Below are 22,280 nucleotides of genomic sequence, written 5' to 3'. Positions count from 1 at the left end.
CCCAGCACCCGGGACCATGACCTGAGTGGAAGGCATAGGCTTAACTGACTGAGCCACCCAGGGGCTTCACATTCCTCCCTTTTAATTGCTATACTCCCAAGTAAGGAACTGTCCATGATAGCATTTTTTTTTTTTTAATTTTAAGACTTTAATTTTAAAAGAACAGCTTTAGGTCAACAGCAGAATTCAGCGTAAGGTACAGAGATTTCCCTTAATACCACCACTCCCCTTCCCCCATTACACTCACTAGCCTCTCTTACTGGTCATTATCTTCCACCAGAGTGGTGTACTTGTTACAGTGGACACCTCGATTCATTGTCTATTTTATTTGTACATTGACACATCATTATCATCCAAAGTCCTTAGTTTAAACTGAAATCCACTCTAGGTGTTGGATATTCTATAGGTTTGCATGAATATATACTGAGATGTATTTACCATGAGGGTATCATAAAGAGCAGTTTCACTGCCCTAAAAGTCCTCTGTGTTTTGCTTATTCGTAAGAGTCATTTAAATCCTTATTTGCGTCATCGTCAATCTCTATCTACTTTTCCCACTACACTCTCAACTTTGCGAGCGCGGAAAATCTGTGAACCTTCTTCACCGCCTACTCTGCGGTGCCTGCCACAGGGAAGGAGCATCCCTAACGTGCTTTTAAGCAAGTCTTAGCATGCCTAAGAAATCCCAGAGCCCCAAGAAGAATGCAGAGCCAGGGAAACCACTTCGCCTTTCTCTCTGATCACGAAGAGGGGCGGGGCCGGGCGCAGGGGGCCGGGCGCTGGGGCGCCGGGCGGGGGGGCGCAGGGGAGCCCGGTGGGGGACGGTCGGGCCCGCCCCTCTCCTCCCTCGCGCCTCCTCCCTCTCCGACCTCCGCTGCCCGCGCGCACTGGGCTCCCCCGCGCCGGGTTTCCTGTTTAAGATGGCGTCCCCCGCAGCAGCGCAGGCCCGGAAACTTCTGCGAGACCTGATGCTTCGGCCCCCGCTGCTGGCGGCCAGGTCTCAGGTGAGCGCGCCCCGTGGCAGGAGCTCCGCCGCCCTCCTCGCTGCCGGTTCTTCCCTCCTGGCGACGAGGGCGCGGCGGCGCGGGCGCTGCACCCCTGGAAGCGACGCGCGGAGCGGCGCCCGGGCGCACGGGGGACTCCCTAGTTCCCCCTCGGGTGTGGCTCTGGGGTCCAGGGGGGCGACGCTGAGTCTTCAGCAGGGCTGTCGTCGGTTTCCCGGGCTCACGTGGAGAACGCCGGCAGGGCACCTGGCGCCGAGTGGCCAGTCAAGAAGTTCCTTGGGCCGGGTTTTGGAGTCCCGAGGTTTTCTCATCTGCTTTGTCAGTTGAGCTCTGGGAACGTCTTGACCCTGAGCGCGTTTGTTAGGCCACGTGATGAATATTCCTAGAAATTAACCCAGACTGGTTGGTATTAGTAACTCACCTCCCTGAGGAACTTTCTACAGGGGGGACTGCTTTGGCAGACTGACTTCAGGACGCTTGAGTTGGTGAAATGCGGGGGTCAAGGAGAAAAGTGGGAAATGCCCTCCCTCGTTTCAAGGAGCAGTCCGCCCTGTCACAAGCACGACATAGAACTGGCCCTGTCCACTTTCTTCTTCTTTATGGAGAATAGAAACCTAGGGGAGCCCGGTTGGGTGCTGATCGAGCGTGGCTTCCAGTGGATTTTACCTTCTCCAGAACGGCGAGAGTCGAAGTGTTCAGAAGCCCTTTGGGGAGTTTTGAGTTGGTGATGACTCTTGGAGAAATCACTCAACTGCTCAATTTCTGATTCTCCGTAAATAACCTCTTTCCCCTTTGAACGAAAGGGCAGTGTGGGGCTCAGCCACAGAGAGCAATGTCCTTGTTCATTTTTCCATTTTTAATGTCTGAGAGGCAAATTATCACTCATGCAAATTTAACCAGGATATGCATAGTATAGTTTTTAGAAAAAGTGAAAAGATAGCTACTAATGATTTTTTGAGTTACTCTAAGCTTTGGCTAATTATAACACATGGAAGGTTTTTTTTTTTTTTTTTCCCTAGCCTTCTCTTTTCATTTCCTGACTTCTCATCTCTCTGTTTTTGTTAATGTAAATTTAAAAGGTGCTAATACATATTACTGTAATATCCTTAATAGGCACTTGACAGTATGGTGGGATAGCAAAAGGAATGGCAGGTTTGTCTAATTAAAATCACTAATAACTATTGTAATAGAGTAAGGAGAATACCTCCAGGTGATCAAGTCCTATTCATTATTGAAGTGTTACAAAAAATAAGAACTGTGGCGCTAACTATGAGTGTAGACTTGAATTGATGAGAAACATGGGGCCCAGGGCAGTGAAAACTCTAGCAAAGCAAGTAATTGTGCAGAGAAACTGAAGTGTTCAGCTGATGTGTGATTGGGCTTCCTGCCTAACCAAGAAACGAAAGCCTGGATACAGCACTCTAGGGAATCTGGTTGGGGATGGATAGCTTTGGTTTGGTAAGAAGACTAGGTGAAAGGATCCGTTACCTCACTCCATCTAGTAGTCTTGATTTACATTCCTTGTGGCCTATGTGTTATCCTGTAAATACAAGGTTTCAAAGATGAGGATTTTTTTTTTTTTTTAAGTTGGGAAGAGTAGGTAGCGTCCAAGACCCTATCTTGCAAGCTGGACATTAGCAAGCATCTAGTCCGACCAGCTCATTTCACTGGTGGAAAAAATTGAGGCCTAAAGAAGTTTAATGACTTGTTCAAGGTTATAGTTTGTGGCAAGGTAGTTTAAGCTCCTGTTACAGGGCGCCTGGGTGGCTCAGTGGGTTAAGCTGCTGCCTTCGGCTCAGGTCATGATCTCGGGGTCCTGGGATCAAGTCCCACATGGGGCTCTCTGCTCAGAAGGGAGCCTGCTTCCCTCTCTCTCTCTCTCTGCCTGCCTCTCTATCTACTTGTGATCTGTCTCTGTCAAATAAATGTTTAAAAAAAAAAAAAAAAAAAAAGTTCCTGTTACACCAGACTGTTGGTTGGTGAGTATAGGCTTCCATGAAAGTGCATTATGTCAGTATTTAGGTTAGTCTGCACGCCGAATAGGAACTATATCACATCCACGTTCTAGAACTACTGACACATGTTCATTATTTCTATTTAAACATCTTAGAATTGACAATAGTAGGTGAGCATTGCTCATGACTTATAAGGAACTTTTCCAATTCTTGGATATATATTAGTATCTACTCTGAGTCCCCTTTGATGTTGGGCCTACCTATTCCCTTGACTGTGCAAACGTTACAATGAACATGGACCCCCCCTCTTTTGCCCACAAAACCTAAAGATCCAAAGTGTCTCAGAAATCTGTTGCCATTCTTGACTCAGACTACTTTGTACTGGACCTTGGGCCAAGCTGTTGTGTGTACAGAGGTAAAAGGTCCTGTTTCTGCCTTAGAGAAGTAACTTTAACCACTCACAAAGGTACCGCTAGAATGATACTTTATCTACCACCTCCCATAGTTAAGTTTAACATTTGACACTTACTCCCAAGGCTTAATGTTATTGACATTTTCCATTTCCTCTGCTCTTGGCTTCAGTGGTTTTTTTTTTTTTTTTTAAGATTTTTATTTATTTATTTGATATAGAGAGATTACAAGTAGGCAGAGAGGCAGGCAGAGAGAGAGAGAGAGAGAGAGAGAAGCAGGCTCCCTGCCAAGCAGAGAGCCCGATGCGGGACTCAATCCCAGGACCCTGAGATCATGACCTGAGCCGAAGGCAGTGGCTTAACCCACTGAGCCACCCAGGCGCCCTTGGCTTCAGTGTTTTGACTTATGACTGATGTTATATTTTTAGAGGGCCCCTTTAGCCACTTATTTTACATATATTTCTTATTCAGTCTATACGGTGGACAGGATTCTTCTAGGTGCTGATATTTAGGGTTAGTGAATAAAGCAGGCAGAGTACATTACCACATCTTACTTTATTTTCATAGGGGTGGGGAAGGGTTTGACTTTTCATACACAAATAGTAAGATGATCTCTACCCAGGGACAAAGGCAAAGAAGAGAATTAAACAGGATCACAGGATGGAGAATGACTAGCTTAACCAAGAAGATGAGTGTTGATTAGATGGTCAAGGGAAACTCAGTTTGACAAAGTGGGGTTTTTTGTTTTGGCCTGATTTTTTAATTGCAATATAATGCATGTATTAAAAATGTACATATTATAAGTGAACAGCTTGATGGGTTCTTACAAATTGAACATGCCCAGGTCACCAGAACCAGATTAAAAAAAGCTCTTCATTTAGTAGTAACCTAGAGGGTCCCCTCATTCTCCGACTTGTCGCTACCTCCACCCTGGAAAGGGTAACCAGTGCCCAGACTTACACCACCATTCCACAGTCTTGTTCCTGTTTGTACTTTCTGTAAATGGAATTGCACAATTTGGATTCACATTCTTAACATTATGTTTATGAGATCCTGGAGGTGACTTTTGACATTTGAGCTGAGAATTTAGTAACGAAAAGTAGCCAGCCAGGTGAAACTCTGGGGAAGAGTGTATAGGGCAGAGAAGACAGCAAGTGCAAAGACCTTGAGGTGGGTGTGAGCTCAGCATGTTCAAGTAGTTAAGGAGGGGAACATGGTGGTCCTAATAGGCGTCTGAGGTAGGTAGGGGCCAGATCAGGTGGGGATTTGCAGTGTCTGATAAGGAACTTGAAAGAGCCTAGAGTGGTTAAGTGACTTGCCCAAATTATTTGGCTTGTAAAAAATAGTTGGTCTGAACCCCAGTCCTGGTTGCTGAAAAGAAGGCATTTAATCACTGTACTGTGTACTTCTTATTATAGACCTAGGCTGGCTTTGAAACTTTTAGAGAGAATGTTCTGTGAACTCAGCATCCCGGTCAAGATCTAACCCCTGTTAGTGCTCTTTTCACAGATAAAGGCCATGTTGCCATGTCCAAACTAGCCAGCTAGGAGAACAGGGTTTTGTGTTACATGGCAGTGTGATACAGCGAGGCACGGCCAAAGTGGACATAGAGACTGACTCAGAGCCCATTGTGTTGGTCATGTCTTAGGGGAAATCTTGGTCGAGGGTACAGAGTTTATTTATTTATTTGACAGACAGAGTTCACAAGTAGGCAGAGAGGCAGACAGAGAGAGAGGAGGAAGCAGGCTCTTCATCGAGCAGAGAGCCTGATGCGGGGCTCGATCCCAGGACCCTGGGATCATACCTAGCCAAAGGCAGAGGCTTTAACCCACTGAGCCACCCAGGCGCCCGAGGGTACAGAGTTTAAATAGCTAATGATAATTCTAAACATGGTATTGTTGCCTCTTTTGTAACTTTTCCCTCTCATGATGGCAGGGTGAAGTTCACAGAGCTGCTCTGTTTTAAGAGGAGCACAGACACTGTGGGAAATACTGCTGTCAGGTCCGCAGATGTAGAATCATTGTGTGCCCAGAGCTGCTGCCGGGTACTGAGAGAGGAGCACATAGCATTGGACGTGTCTGGTTAGACGCGCGCTCCTGCTGTTGTATACTTCAAAATGGATGGCTCCGGCTCAATTTTAGGAGGAGGAGGAAGTAGGAGGAGAAAGATGGATGTGTGGCTTTTAGAAGTGAAGGCCTAAAGGTTCTGGGCAAGTCCTCATCAGCCAAATGAGGCTGTGGAGGCTGCGTTGGAAGTTGTGACTCACCTATATGTGCCTTCTTGCCTCAAAGAATAAGTTTTGTTTTTTTTTTATAAAGATGAAGTACAGCTGCAATTTCTGCTGTTAGAAAAGGAAATCTATCTTAGATAATTTGGAAGCCAAACTATTGACCTTCTGTGTGGGGAAGACCTTTAAGTGTCCCAAATTGGTTTTGTTTACTGTAAATGAAACTTACCTTTTACCGGCCAGTGGTGGAGTGCACACACCCTGAGTAGTGAGAATTTTGCTGCCTCCGTATCCTAGCCCAGTTCTGTAGGCACAATGCCCAGAAAGTCCCTGAAATAGTATCTCAGATCTTGGGGAGGAAGAGAGATTATGTAAGTAGCTTCAGATCATTTAGGCTTCAATTCTCTTTACTACTCAGTGTGGAATTGTCACTTGATTTATCGCTTTCTGTTACTCGATGGAAATGTTTTGCTTGGAGAACTTGAGAGACTTGTACACGTTTGAGCAAATGGTAAAATAAATATACTAATGAAATTTTGGGAAATAATACTCAAGTTAGTCTGGTGAAGAAGACGGAGGTGGGGAGGGCATTCCTGGTGGAGGGGGATGCATGCAAAGACAGAAGGCAGAGAGAAGGTGGGGAGATCAGAGGACTCATTGCCCCCAGTCTGGTACCGAGAAGGGAAAGGCAGGTGAGAAACTGAAGGGGAGGGCTGACGGTCATCTTGTAGGCACATGAGGAAGGAGGATGGGCTGTAGAAAGCCTAGAACTCAGCGTGCATAAAACTCCATAACCAAAAAACTTGACATTTAGTTCATTTCCTGAGTACTTGGTCTGTGCCCAGTGCTATTTAGTGTAAGCTCCCTGAGGTTGGAAACTAGATTGATTTAGTTCTTCCCTGTAAATTCAGTGCTTAAGAGACTGCTGGACATATAGGTGCACCTCGTTAATGAACTCTGTGTGACTGAGTGAATGCAGAAAGGAGATGCAGGGGCCTGCCCTCAGGGGGCTTAGAGTTCGGTGGTAAAATTGGCATGTAAGCCAGTAATTACACCAGGCGGGGTAGCTGCAATAGAGCTGTGTTGCTGGTCTTCTAAGGCACTACTTCTTCCTGCATTGGGGCACCTGCTGTGCCCTCCCTCTGACACGCCATTCCCTCTGATCTCAGGCCGTGTTCCCTTCTTCCACTCACCTCTCCAACTCAATGTTAAATCTTCAGATCAGGCTTTCTCTCATTATTTTATCTGATTCTCCCTCACGCTGGGGATTATTCTCTGCCCCTTTCTTGCTTTACTTAGTAGTTTATAACACTTTACCTGGTGGTTTACTCTGTGTGTTTGCTTGTGTATTTATTTGTGGTCGGTCTTCCTTGCTCTCCTCCAAGTAAAGATTGTAAGCTCTGTGAGGCCAGGGATTTTCTTACACACCACAGTTTCCCCAGCTGGCCTGACTAGGTATTCAGTAAGATTTTATGGTCCCAGTGAGTGGGTGGGGTACTCAAAGAATAGCCAGAGGCAGGTAAAGTAACAGTAGTGGAGTGATGATGCAGATAACTGAATCACGAGAGGAAGGAAGGGGATGTAGAAAGTCTGCTTGTGAGAGGGCTTTCATAATAGGACTGTTCATTCCATATGTGCCCGAGCTCCGTGCTGAGTGATGGCTATGCGTTATTTCTTTAAGCCTTGCAACATTACTGCAGAGAAGGTTGTACTGTCTTCATGACACATGTAAGGGAACGGACGTCCAGAGGTCACAGAGTCATCTGCTTAAAATCACAGTGCCCGGAGTCACCTGCCTCATGCTGACAAGCCACTTAGGCTATTGAAACATTAAGCTGTATTAAAGGGTCCTCTTGGGGCTGAACCGGCCGGTTGCACTGATGGCTTACGTTTCCTCATCTCTTTGCCCTGAGTGGCAGGCAGCTTTGGTCCTTTGGGCTCATGCTGACTCAGGTGTACTAATCAGTGCTGCACGGTTGTCCTCTCCAGGCTCTTACCTGACTCTGTCCTCCCCTGCTTCAGAGTCTGGGAAACAGACTAACAGAGGAGGAAAGGGTATGAATTCGGCATTCAGATAGAACTAAGTTGAAATCCTGGGTCTGCCAGGTTCTTGCTTTGCAAATTATTGAACCTGGCTGAACCTCTATTTATTGTTCTCTGAAAAGGAATAATTTGCATAGGTGGTTACAAAGAGCACATTTGACATTATAATGATAGAGTTGGCTCACAATGACTAATTCTCTTGCAATGAATTTGAAGCTAAATTTACTTTCATTTTTCTTAGGCTTTATTAAGCTAGAAACATTTTCCTTTCTTAGATCTGATAAACATGTATTGTTTGCTGCCATCTCAGGGTTAGGCACCAACTTGGTGTTTCCGTATGTTTTATTTCACTTAATCCTTGCAACAACCATGTGAGACAGAGGTGATTTTTTTTTTCCATTTGCATCTGGGGAACTTGAGGCTCAGAGAATCCAAGGCCTGCCTCCTGGGCTCCAGCTGTTCATTACTGCACAGATGGCATGACGTGAAGTTCTGTAGAGGCCCAAGGTAGCAATGGGGAAGGTCACATGGGGAGCTCAGTTGCACCCCCTGGATGTGGCTCATTCTAGAAATGTTTGCACATATTGGTGTTGACTTAGTAGTAATGGCTTCTGGACCTCATATGCGTCAAAAATTTGGGGTGGGAGGCCATTTAAAGAATAGACCATAGTCAAAACACGTACCAAAGGGCAAACATGCGTGCTTTGCTGTCTGCCCAAGTACAAAGCACTGCCCGGAGAGTTTCAGGAATGCTGGAGAAGCTGTGAAATTGCATTGCCTTTGCAGGTGGGCTTTGGGGAATGCTAATGGAGGATGAACTGGTGTTCTGAGTTCAGACTTTGATCAGGGTGCTGATATCATGGCCAGCTTTTACCTCTTTCTAGAAATGGTTAAAAAAAACCTATCACTTCAGCACCAGTCATGAAGACATATATTCCTCATGTTTAACTCTGAAATTTGTTTTTATTTTAAAATTGGAGTGATTTGATGAAATATATCAATTGTTCCTGGAGACCTGGCAAAGCCTTAGGAGTGGGCACTGAGGAATTTCAGGAGGGATTTTGAGCTGTCTTGTGGATTTTGAGGTGGGGGAGAAGTTGGAGATGAGGCTGGGGACATAAGCAGGGGCAGGCACCATTCTGCTGGTCCTGGTGGGTCTGGTAGTGGAGTTGAGGTTTATTCTTGAGGGCAGTGGGGAGTCATTGAAGAGTTAGATAGTGAGGCGACAGGGCAGTTTCATGCGTTAGCATACCCTTTCTGCATAGAGGATAAAGAAGGTTAGAGGAATCCAAGCATGGTGATTATTTGGGGGACTGTTGAACTGATTCAGTGGCAGTAATGATTATGTCAGGAGACTATGCCTAAATCAGACTGCCTCGGTCTAAGTCTTACCTTCAACACTGATAATTTTTGTGATCTGTAACAATAATAAATTTTTTAAAAGATATTATTTATTTATTTTAGAGAGAAAGAGAGTGTGCGTGCGTGTGCAAACAGAGGGAGAGGGAGAGGGAGAGAATCTCGGGCAGGTTCCGAGCTGAGCGTGGGACCTGACATGGATCTTGATCCCACAACCCTGAGATCATGACCTGAGCCCAAAGCACATGGATGCTTAACTGACTGCACCCAAGTGCCCCAGTGATTACATATTTTATTATAAGATTAGCTTTTTCTCATTTCAGTATCTCTGAAAACTAGACTTTTTTTGCACACTTGTGATTGACAGGTTTCTTTCTTTCTTTTTTTTTTTTTTTCTCCTGTGATATATAAAGTGGGAGAAGATGGGGGCTTGAACCAAAATTAGGGTGACTGCATAATTTATTGTTTATTGCCAAATTGGGATCTCTTGAGAGTGAATGTGAGCACTGTGAGTAATTATACTAGGGCAGCAAGTATAACAGAAACCAAGACTGTCTCTGGAAAACTCTAACTGAATTGGACTGAATGTTGGTAATGGGGATGGAAGAGAAAGATGGGCATTATTAAGGCAATAGACTGGACAGGGGCGACCATTTCCATGCTGGGTCCCCATTGCTGGCTTTTCTTTATCCTGTGCTGAAAGCACAACAGTGATAAAAGGCTGTTTACCATCCTTGAGTGGAGAGGGTGTGTGGAACCACTCTAGTTAAAAAATATCTTGCTTATCTTTGCTCCTAGAACCATGTACTTTGTCCCTGTGCCCAAGTGTTCTCTGGACACTTTGTTATGGCCCGGGGAAAGGAACATGTAAATAAAAGAAGAGAACTCAAAAGCCCCTAAATCTGCCTTCCTTACCAAGCACATGTTTCTAAGCCTGAGTGCCTTGAGAGTGACACACTTTCCGGAGCCCCAAGCCCCAGGCCTTTTCTGATGTTAATGACATCATGGTCTTGTTGAAATGGTGCAGTGTGGCTTAGTTATTTCCTTCTATGCTTTCTGGCTTGTGTGGGTGGTGTTGTTTCATCTTGAGTCTGCTTTAGTTAAAGAGACCTGCTTGGACGTATCTCCAGGAAAATAAAAGGTTTATTGAAAGGGAAATGGACTAGAACTCAAGACCAGTCTTCCTTGGTGTTGGCTCTTCCGTGCCTTTTCCACTCATCGTGGTTACATCTCTTTATAACTTCTACCTGCACATGATTTTTTAGAATTTTATTCAAATTCAATTAATTAATATATATAATATATTATTAGTTTCAGAGGTAGACTTCAGTGAATCATCACTTGCATGTAACACCCAGTGCTCATTACATCATGTGTCCTCCTTAATGCCCATCACCCAAGTTACCCCATCCCCCCACTCACACCCATCTCCCCTCCAGTAACCCTCCATTTGTTTCCTATAGTTAAGAGCCTCTTATGGTTTGTCTCCCTCTCTGAATTTGTCTGATTTTATTTTTCCCTCCCTACCCCTATGATCCTCTGTTTTGTTTCTTAAATTCCCCATGAGTGAGATCATGTGATAATTGCCTTTCTCTGGTTGACTTATTTCGCTTAGCATAATAGCCTTAAGTTCCACCCATGTTGTTGCAAATGGTAATATTTCATTTTTTTGTGGCTGAATAATATTCCATTACCCCCCCCCCCCCCATCTTCTTTATCCATTCATCTGTCTATGGACATCTGGGCTCTTTCCATATTTGGCTATTGTGAACCCTGCTGCTATAAACATTGGGGTACCGGTATATGATTTTGATTGTTTATTCCCATGCCTACTATAGCCCCTTATCTCCCAAACATCATCCAGCTTCTGTCTCCCAGGATGTTACACTTCTAATAAGAAAATCTCATTTGTCTAGCTCATCCTTTTGTATTCAGGTTTTCATAGTTCAGGTTTAGATCACTGGCCAGCTGAAAGAGTGACTATTTTGTATAAGATGTCTTCCTCCATCCTACAGCACATGGCTGAGGTGGGGAGGTCTTAGGAACAGCACCATGGCTGCCCCAAGTAGCAGAGCTCAGGGTGCAGTGTTGATGGGGAGACCTGATCTCTATTTAGAGCATCACGATATTTTCCATCCTTCATGAACTACTGCTAACCCATCTTGGTTGTTTTTTTCCCTTTTTCACATTTCCAACTTTCTGAAGATTTTCTTACTATTCACCTTTTTTATCTGTATTGGACTACTTTACCAGACTTGAAGGTGATGACAGTGGGACTTGTTTTAGACTGTTTTCTTATGATTAAAATGAAAAGTATTTCTCAGGAAGAAACTATTAAATGGGAAAATGGGGTATCATGAGAAGTCAGCTCATTTATCCAAAAGAGCCAAACAAAATAGCCAAATAATTTTTAAGATATATGTAGACAGTGGGCTTCATACAGGCCCAGAACACTTCCTCAGCTTTGCTTGAAACAATATTCTGAGTTGAAGTACTCAGCTTATCTTGGTTTACCTCCACTTTATGCTTCCCAAAGAGGATTTGTTTGGGTCTTTTTGCCACCACTCAATAATGAGCTTCTTATTGGGCAGGGCTTCCTTTAAGCCACCTGCACAGGCTGTTGGTTCCCATATCATTCTCTGGTGCAGTCAGCTGGGACTCAGGGGGCAGGGTTCATTTCATTCAGACCCATGGTCTTGTGAAAATTATTTACATATTTTATTTGTAAGACACACGTTTCTCCATCCACATTTCAACATCTCTGAATTCCAAATATTTTATACTTGAATTCCAAGTATATTTTATACTTGTGTCATAGATTGATTCGCATGTTTTTCCCAGTGGTACATAAAAGTGATACAAAAAATTGTTGGTTGTTAAATTTGATGAAATTACCCTTTGCCTGAGTTTCTTCAACTGCAAAGTGGGGAGAGTTACCGTACTCACCTCCTACAGTTGCACTGAGCATTAACTGAGCTCATGCACACCATCTTAGCATTGTGCCTTAAATTATCAATAAATATTAGTGATTGGTTTTGGGATTATTATTGCAAACTAGAATCAGAAAGGCTTTATTTTCATAGATCTTTTCCTATCGTTCCTCTAAATCCCCTCAGTGCCTCAGTTTGCAAGGAAGATGAGCCGTGGAAGCCCAGAGTAGAGAATCAGAAGAGTCAAGATAGGCAATGACATGAAAGGAGAGAGAGGCTCCTTGTGGTGCCTTGTGTGTGCTCAGGAATAGAGGAATAAAATGAAACCTCTTGGGAAAAGGACTTTCTTGACCTCACCACCGATTGCGAGATTTTTAGCTTTATCAGAAAATACTACTTTTTGCCAGATCAATGGGGATCTCTTCACATTTGTGTAATTAAACTCTGGTATCCTTTGCTTATTGCCCCCATCTTCTGATTCTGCTCTCCTAATTGCTATCAAGATGCTGTAGTTAAAACTGCCTAGACCTTGAAGGACTTATTTCAGTTATCTTACCTTTGAAAAGGGGAGGAAAACCATATTTAATATGCACTCTCATTCCAGCCTTAGGGCTTACGTAGGCCTTAAATAAGTAATATAAAGAAAACTGAAAGTTATTAATTATTTTTGATTAAGGGGATAAACTATTGATGGGGAGTGTTTCTTTGTTATGATTCACAACTCTTTTTAAAGCGATGTATCATTAAACTTGAAAACCAACAATACAGGGAAAAGAAGAATGAATTTTTCAGTTGTTAACTTTTTAATAATTAGCATGAAAAAATAAAGGTGCTATTTAGCTAATTAGGAAAGCTAGATAAATTTGAGATAGTGAAGTTATAAACTGGTTACCCTCACTAATTTAAAAATGCTGAAGAAAGGTTGAATGACTAAGTGTTGAGTAGTCTCCTTTGAAATGGAAGCAGAAGTCTTGTGATTGGTTATTTGGGGAGGCTGAGCCTTAGGGTATAGATTCTGACACCAATTTTCTAACACCACCAAGTGATTCTCCAACACCAGTTGGGTATCCTATAATTCAGCTCCATTCTGACACTGTTTACTGGAGATAACCTCAGATCCCACATGTTAAGGACTCAGTCCTAAAACTGCTGGCTCCTGGCTCCCCCTGCCAATCTCAAGTCCAGATTGTCTCCTGTGCTTCTGACGAACCATAGATTGGAGGTTCCCTTGGTTCCCCCCACCTCAGATTCCATCAGTTTCCTAGAGCAGTTTATAGAATTTAGAGAAACATTTTACTTACTAGAATACTACTGGTTTATTACAGGATATAACTCAAGAACAGCCAGGTAGAAGAGACGACTAGGGCAAGGTATGTGAGTAGAGTTGAACAGCTTCCATGCACTGAGTGCACCACTGTCCCCAAAACTCCATGTGTTCACCAACTGCAAAGCTCTCAGAAGCCCATAGGTCAGGCATTTTTCTGGAGACCTTATACTTAGGCATGATTGATTAAATCTCTGACCACTGGTGATTGAACTCAGTCTCCAGACCCTCACACCTCCCCTAAGAAGGATGGGATTGAAAGCTCTAACCGTCTGATCACTTGCTTGGTTCCCCTAGCAACCAGTGCCCATCCTCAGGTGGGGTCCAAAAGTTACCTTGTGCACATAACAAGAAGACACCTTTATCACTCTCATCATTTAGGACCAGGATTTTTAGGAGCTCCACATCAGGACCATGGATGAAGTCCAAATACTCATTTCTTATTAGGAATCACAGTATCACAGGTACTTTTAGGATTAGAGTTCCAGATCCAAAACTCCTAGCAGGGCATATTGTGAATGTAATGGATGCTTTCTTTTTTGTCTGGTAAAAGTTTATGGTGAGGCTTTTATGAGTGGTATAAAATTGATTTTATAACTATATTTTATATAAAATATAATTTTAATGTGGGGGAAAACACACAGAGTTAAAGCCTCAGATAGAGATGAGATAAAATTATTAAGTTTCCTTTTCCATTAAAGGACCATGTGTGAGTATGACATTTCATTTATCTTAATATTGACAGTATATCAATAATGTTATTTCTACTGCAATCCACAAGTTCCAGTATTTCTTTCTTGAAGATATTTTGTTTTCTGCTACAGGGTGAATCTATTTCCCCGCACACACTTCAAAGTCTTTTCTAATAGGTCAGAAAAGAATCCCTTTACTGGAACTTTGAAGTTCTAAATAAGCAATATTGTTGTAATTTAAGTAAAATTAATTATGAATGCAAAGCAGTGTTTTTGTGATTGAATTTAGGATGTTAAGGGAAGTAGCAAAGGAACTGCATTTTTGATTCAAAATTTGACCCTGCAAATGCCTTTTATGTCTCTGAAACCTTGCTTTTGCTTACCAAGTTTCTAAAGGTCCTAAAAATACAAACGTGTATATATTTTTAAAAATTTTTATTATTTACTTTTTTATTGTGGTAGAATATGCATAACATAAAATTGCCATTTTACCCATTTTGAAGTGTGTGTCTTTGTGGCGTTAAGTGCATTCACCTCAAGTAAGTGCTATGCAGCTATTGCCACGATCCACCTCCAAGAACTTTTCCATCTTCCCTAACTGGAATTTGGTACCCATGACACACGAGCTCCCCCTTTCCCTCCTCACCAGCCCCCTGCAAACTACCATTCTTTCTGTGTCTGTGAATTTCACCACTCTAGGGACCTCACGTAAGAGAAATCACACCACATTTGTCCTTTGTGACTGGCTTATTCTATTTAGCATAATGCCCTTAAATCTCATCCATGCAATAGCAAGTGCCAGAATTTCCTTCCTTTTTAAGGCTGGATTATATTCAATTGTATGTATAAACATATGTAACATTTTGTTGCTCCATTCATTCATCTGTGGACACTTAGGTTGCTTTCACCTTCTGGCTATTGTGAATAATACTGCTATGAGCATGAGTGTACAATGAATATATATTTTATGTTAATGTTCTCCAAAGTAGAAATGTTGTCTGGTGTATAGTTTGAGCTACATTTCCTGTTTCTCATGTCTGGTTAAAATGTTTAAGAAATACCTTTACTGTTAATATTCTACTAAATATTCATATTCTTTTACTCTTCCAGCGACTATTTGTTAAATGCATAATAGGCACACTTATTAGGCCCCGGAGATGGTGGGTTGGTAAGAAGCTTGGGCTTATGAGGTCGCTGCTGCCTTTAAGGAATGTATATAGGCCAGTGCGGTGGAGACCACTGAGAAATGGGCAGTTTAGGGAGAGGTGTGTGGTGCTCTTGAGAGCTCCGCAGGGCTCTCTAGAATGTAGCTGTAGCGTTCCTCTGGAACTCACCTACACAGGGGCTGTTGATGGTGTCTGTTTGGATAACCTGAAGTTGAGTACATGCCGGAATAGACTCCAGGCGTGTCCCAAGCACATCTCTTGCACGAGTCTGGTGTCGTGCCCTTGAGCCGGATTGTCTCATTGAGTTCTTACAGTGACCCTGGGAGATAGGCTTTCTTACTGCCCTCACCAAGCCTATTTTAAAAAGCAGACTGGTTCATAGACTTTATACACAGAGCTCTTGTCACTACTGTTGTCCCACACAACTGCTTGGGTTGCCACTCAACATTGTTCTGTTCAGTTGTGCCTGTCACGGTTGGATGGTGTCCCTTTCAAAAACAAATTTCTCCCTTCATGGCCTAAGCCTCTGTACCTCAGGATGGGATCTTATTTGAAGATAGAATCTTTACAGAGATTATCAAGTTAACTGAAGTTGCTGTGGTGGGCCCCAATCCAGTAAGACTGGTGTCTTTATAAAAAGGGGAAATTGAGACTCAGAAATGCTGACAGGGAGAACGCTTATCTGAACATGAGGAGATCATGGTGATGCTTCTATGAACCATGGAACACCAAAGGAGGCCAAAAGAGCACCAGAAGCGAGGAGAGAGGAATGGAACAGGTTCTTCCTCACAGCCTCAGAGGGAGCCAGCCCTGATGATGCCTTGTTCTCAGAACTTTGAGACAAAACCTTTCTTTTAAGCTCCTCTGTCTGTGGTGCTTTGTTCTGACAGCCAGAGGAAGGTAAATATAATGCCTTTTGGTGTTGTGTGGTATGCAAGTTGCTTGACTCACCTTGCGCTTTTCCACCTGGACCCTTTTGGCATCTCTGAGCTTTCCTAGAGATGTACATCTTTTATAGCTCCTTGGAAAGCCAGCTCATGGACCATGAATACAAGTTGTTTTTCTTTATGCTTCATATGCTTGTTTTTGAACCAAACCTTGTTTCCCACTACATTATTCACCACTGCTGGTTTGAGAAGCTCCTACCATTTCTGAAAGTGAGATCAATTTAAAGCAGGAAGAGTTGCAATTGAGAGGAGGATATTCCAGGGAATCGAGTGTAAGCTCTGATACCACCTCCTAGATAGGAATTCTAGAAGCATTTTGAACTGCAGCAAGAAATTGAAATAAATGCAGAGCCTTACTTAGATGTGTCAATTCTGGTATTTTTCATGTAGTTTAAGTGGAAAATAAACCTCATTATTTTTTGGTCTCACCCTGCTCTTAACCATTCTCTATTCAGACAGCTCATCCAAGGTTAAACAAAAAAATTGCATTTTAAAACTTAGGTACAGGCCTTTTAAAAACAGTTACATAACTTAATCCAGCTGATTTTGTAATCAGAAGCATAACACCAAGCACTGTTTTTCTTCAGTCCTATAAAGTTGAAATTTAAGAATAATCAGCATGCAATCAAAAGCTGATTATAAGTGAACAATAATGAACATAAAACTGAAATCAATTCTGAGGGTTATATTGAAAGAAAAAAAGGAGTCATAGCAGTAGTTGAAAAAGGAAAGTAATAAAAAGAGGTTATGCTAATAGGCAAACAGTGGATGAAAATCAGTCAGCAGCAATGTTCCATGGAATTCTCAGAGACTTTGGGGGGAAATAGGAGAAACAGAGATTATAAGAGAGTAAAAAGGTATTTACTTGTATAGACTTACTGCCATAGAAGAAGTCATCTAGGAAAAGTCCTCGTGAGTTCTAGGAATGAATCACATCTTGTTCTAGATGCTGGCAGGTGGCGTGGAGAGAAAGGGTTCAGTTGTATCCGATCCTAGCCCACTGATCAACGTGTGGCTTTAGGTAAGATACTCAGCTTCTCTGAGACTCAGCTTGCTCCTTAAACAGTTTAACATTTACCGTACCTTGGCTATGTCCAGGAATTATGCCACGTGCCGGGTGCATACACAACATGGCTACTAAAGCAGTGTGTCCCAGAGTGCAGAGAGCAGCCCATCGCCACTGGCAAGGCTAGGTGATTCAGGGAGGCAGCATCAGACACCAGCGAATCACCGAGTGAGGAAGTGACTCTTTTAAATATCTTCAAATTGTTCAGATTTCATCAAGGAGAATTTTCAGTCCAGTGCCAGTGTGCTTTTAAGATCTTCAGCTCAGGAATTTTTGCCTGCAATAGCCAGAGCTGAATCCCTTTTATTTTTAGACTGTATTGGTATTACCTTCTACCCAGGCAAACAACATAGGTAGTTATTTAAAATAAAGTTCCTTAATAAGCTATGTGGTTAGTTAACCACATAAAAGTATTTGTATTTTGTGGATATAGCAGGAATTGTGTGTAAGCAGTTGTCATTTGGAAATCTTTGAACTAGAGTCACCTTTAAACTTCTCTCAGTTTGTGTTTCCTGGTAGGAGACAGTGAGAGAAGGATTCATGTGAAAGTGATTTTTAGGGGGAGGTATTTCCAGGAAAATCTGGAAGGGGATGAGGGAAGTTGAACCAGTAGGAGAAGCAGGATAAGGAGGGTGTGCTATTCAGCTGAGACTCAAGGAGGGCAAGTTTGCTTTTATCCAACAGGGCAGACTAGACGTGGTGTATGTATGTGGCACCCTGGAGTTGTCCCCAGTAGGGGCAAGGGAGTTGGGGTATTTATACATCCTCATCCCTCCCATCAGGTTATAAACTCCCAGGCACTTGTGGTTCTTCGTGCTCAAGGGGAAGTCAGCATCAGCACCCCAAGACAAAGAGCTACGTGAGCTGGCTGCTGGGGGTGGGAGACACAGGAACCATGTGGAGGGATCTGAGGTCCTGTGGGTGGAGCCTAACCTGCTGCAGGTCTGTTGCAAGTGACAGGTAAGACACTTGTGAGCCTTTGTGCATTGGACATTTAATTTAATCCTTCATGTCTTCTTTCCCTCATCTAGGTTAGAATAGCAGTAGGAGGGACACCTGGGTGGCTCAGTAGGTTAAGCCTCTGCCTTCAGCTCGGGTCATGATCTCAGGGTCCTGGGATAGAGTCCCACATCGGATCTCTGCTCGGCGGGGAGCCTGCTTCCCCATCCCTCTCTGCCTGCTTGTGATCTCTGTCTGTCAAATAAATAAAATCTTAAAAAAAGAATGTAGATTTAGAATAGCAGTAGGAAAACTTCAAATTCTTCTTTGAAATTCTAGAATGTGAGAATGGTTAGGCTTCTTTGACGTTATCTCTTACATGATAGAGCAACTGAATTGCAGAGAAGTTAAACGTGGAAAACCATTTGTGCCATCTGGGTCATAGCAGGAACTTGAACCCCGATTTTCCGACTCCCATTCCAGGGCATTTACAGCTTTGAATTCAGGTGACGTAAATGTGTTTGGGTCTTCAGATATATTTTGTTTTTGGTGTAAACTCAGTGGTTTGTCTCTACATGGCCTCGCTTGGCTTTTACACTTTTCTGAGTTAGGGACCATTTGAGATTCTGCAAAGAGATATTGAACATTTGGTTTAACATTCTCATGGACTTTCGCCTAATAAATCCTAGCTGAGCTTTTCTGTTTATCTTCATTAGAAAGAGATTTCTCTCAAAACTTGGTAGTTTGGTGAAATGAATTTAGGTGTTTTTTTTAGTTCAGAGGGTTTCTTCTTACTGGTCTGAAGTGTAATGGACCACGGGAACCTGGAGAGTGTACAAATCGGTGATAGTCTCCCTAACATTTATAGTATGTTGATCAAATAAAAGTTGCTGAAATGGGTTCAGGTGGTTGATGATAATATGTATGTTTCTCTCAGCTTCCTTTCTGTGGTTCTTTTAGGAAAAAAGAATTGATGCTCAAGTTTCCTTGGACTGTTTAAAGAATCCCACATAGAGATTGTACTCTGCTTTAACAGTGATTTATAGAATCTTAGGAGGAATTTTGAAAATAATTCAGTCCTAACTCAGAAGACAGGACCATTTTGTATGGGCAGTGAAAACTTATTTATGATCACGGGGACAGAAATCTGTGGGTTTTCTTTTACACTACATTATGGCTGTTACATGGACTCAAATTGCTGTTTTAAAGACTATTTGCAGTACAAATACCATACTCCAGTAACAAATACCATAACTAAGACCACAAAGCAGTATGTATGGTTTGGCGGGCATAGAACACAGGTTGTGGGATGAGGGAGATAAGGAGAGGTTGGCAAAAGGGTATAAACTTTAAGATTTAAACATGAAAAAGGTCTGAGGGTCTAATTATAACATGGTGATTATAGTTGATAACCAATGTATTGTATAATTGAAATTTGCTGGGAGATAGAATTTAAATTTTATCACCCACCCCCCAAAAATATACGAGAAGAGGTGGAGAGTGATGTGGTAACCCATTTGATGGGGGGAATCCTTCCACAGTGTTTCCATATATCCCATCATTACATTGTATACTCTAAATGTATCTAAATATGTAAATATTTAATTTAGATATATATAATATCTATAAATAAATATTCTAAATATCTAAATATAAAGTATCTAAATATCTTAATGGTTTTGTCAGATCTCAATAAAGCTAGGGAAAAAATAAAAATTAAGCAACTGAAGGGTGAACCATACAACAAAGAAAATACAGGCAAAAGCACCTGGGTTCTAATCTTGACCCTGACCTTCTAGATCTTGTGTTCTTAGGCAGGGAACTTAAACTCTAAAACCTTCATTTTCCACCGGTGTCAGCAATGGGGTCAGCAATGGGGCAGGGGCGGGGAGCTGTGCAAAGACTTACCAGAGGTAAAGGCTGCTGGGCCTACAGGAAGCACTCAAGAAATGGTGGTGATGGTGATGGCGCTTGGAGGACTAGTTGTTTTGCTAGGAATGATAACAATACATTTTGTCTTTTTGTTTAACTGAAAATATTCATAATAAATTGTTTTACATATGGGCATGCTGTAAGGGTGGAGTAAATGATATGCTTTCCTCAAATAGCAAGCTGACTAACTTAGGATAAATACTACATACATACAAGTTTGGCTAGGAAGAATCAGTCTGATGGTATTCTCTCTGGATCATCAAAACCATGTCTTAGAGAGTGACTTAGAGAGTCTTAGGTGCCATACTGTATACAAACAACCTTCAGGTTTCCTCTTCACTCCACTCTGGGCCTCATTCTCTATTTTCCTCTTGTGCGTGGACTCAACATGCAAACACAGGCTCCCGTGTTTGTATTGCTTGACCTAGGAGGTCCCCCTCAAACATTGGACTTACACGTTCATGTACTTTTTCATGTTATGTTTCGTTTGCTGGAAATGGGTTTTTCCCAACATCTCTCCTTATTATCGTCAAGATTTAGCCCAAATGGTACTTCTTATAATGCTTTCTGTGTTTTCTGCTATTATCGCTCTCCTACCCCCTCCAGCATCGAGTCTCTTTCGTCTTTGCATCTCTAGCATCTAACACATGAAAATTCTATAGAGTATGTCGAGTTGCCTTTCAGCAAAGGGTTACAGTTAACTGAAGGTAAGGAGTTTGCTGCTTTTGATGGATAATTATTAACTTTAAATATCTGGTGTGGGAGGGGACGCCTGGGTGGCACAGTTGGTTATGCATCCTACCCTTGGGTCCAGCTTAGGTCGTGATCTCAGGGTCAGGACCGTGGGATCAAGCCTGGCATCAGGTTCTGTGCTCAGTGGGGAGTCTGATGGAGGCTCTCCCTCCCTCTCCCTTTGCCCCTCCCACTCATTCTCTTTTTCTCTCTCAAATAAGTAAAAAAAAATCTTTAAAAAAATATGAATGACATCATCAGAACTTGAAAAATTGAGGGACATCTGGATGGCTCAGTCAGTTAAGCCTCTGCCTTCAGCTCAAGTCATGATCTCAGGGTCCTAGGTTTGAGCCCCACATCGTGCTCCCTGCTTGATAGGGAGCCTGCTTCTCTCTCTCCCACTCCCCCTGCTCTCTTTCTCTGTCAACTAAATAAAATCTTTAAAAAAAAAAAAAGAACTTGAGAATTTGAGGGGCGCCTGGGTGGCTCAGTGGATTGGGCCTCTGCCTTTGGCTCAGGTCATGATCTCAGGGTCCTGGGATCGAGCCCCGCGTCGGGCTCTCTGCTCCGTGGGGAGCCTGCTTCCTCCTCTCTCTCTGCCTGCCTCTCTGCCTACTTGTGATCTCTCTCTCTGTCAAATAAATAAATAAAATCTTTAAAAAAAAAAAAGAACTTGAGAAGTTGAAAGAATAATTCTTTCTCATTTAATAAAATAATGCCCATGAATAACATTAAAAATTTGATAGAGAAAAAAAATCAGATACTGCTTGCAAACATTTTCCTCCAGCCTCCCCCAGCCCCCACCATGTGAAAAACCAATTATTTCATCCGTTTACACAAGGAGCCCTTTGATCAGTGTGAGTTGGAGTAGATTGTAATGGAGAAGTTAAGTGTTGATGGTTTAATATGTGTTCTTGATTTTCAGGCCTGGGGAACTTTGTGCCATACCTCTAGCTGGCTCATCTTTACAGTTTTCAGCCTGTAGAACGCTTTTCAGTTAGAATTTAGTATACTAAATGGCAGCCTTGCCAATAAACATGGCCATAGTTGGAAAAGGTTTTGGTTCTAATGCGAGATCCGCTTCATAGAAAACAGACTATTTGAATCCTTTTTTCGTTCATGTTGTTGTCCTGATCCCAATGTCGTGTTTAGTTTTCGGAGTTTACTTGGTGGCCCCTGATGTTTCCATTTATTTTGTGGTATGACGTGAAAGAACTAATGACTCAGTGAGATAAACTGTCTGAGGGGGTGGCAGAGCCAAAACCTAGTCTTTTTAAAAATATTTCATTTGTTTGGGTGTGAAAACTATTTTAGGGAGAAACCCTTTTGATTTAAAAAAATGTTTCTTATTTTGTCATTATCTGGATATTTTATGCCTCTTTGCCCACCAAGTCCTGCTTTTCCTCTCACTAATCTAAGTTTTTATTAACTCTCTCAAAATAGGATGTCTTCTAGCTTGACAGGTAGCAATTGGCTTTATATCGAAACTTCAGTTCTGGTGAGAGTTTGAGAACATTTTTTAAAAACTATATTTGGAGGGCATGAAATTGCTGAC

General features: G+C 42.5%; 1 protein-coding gene across 1 annotated transcript in view; it reads left to right on the top strand.

Moving 5' to 3' along the window:
- Positions 1-846: 846 nt before the first annotated feature.
- The window catches only part of SUCLG2 (succinate-CoA ligase GDP-forming subunit beta), a 278,381-nt gene continuing 256,947 nt past the window's right edge, over positions 847-22,280 (top strand). The window contains exon 1 of the mRNA XM_045990720.1: positions 847-1,003. Coding sequence (XP_045846676.1) covers positions 920-1,003 — 84 coding nt within the window. The 5' untranslated portion in view covers positions 847-919. The remainder of the gene's footprint in view (positions 1,004-22,280) is intronic.

Source organism: Meles meles, chromosome 20, assembly GCF_922984935.1.
Source record: "Meles meles chromosome 20, mMelMel3.1 paternal haplotype, whole genome shotgun sequence".
NCBI lineage: Eukaryota > Metazoa > Chordata > Mammalia > Carnivora > Mustelidae > Meles > Meles meles.
The sequence above is the reverse complement of the archived record's forward strand: the minus strand, read 5'-3'. Positions and strand labels throughout refer to the sequence as shown.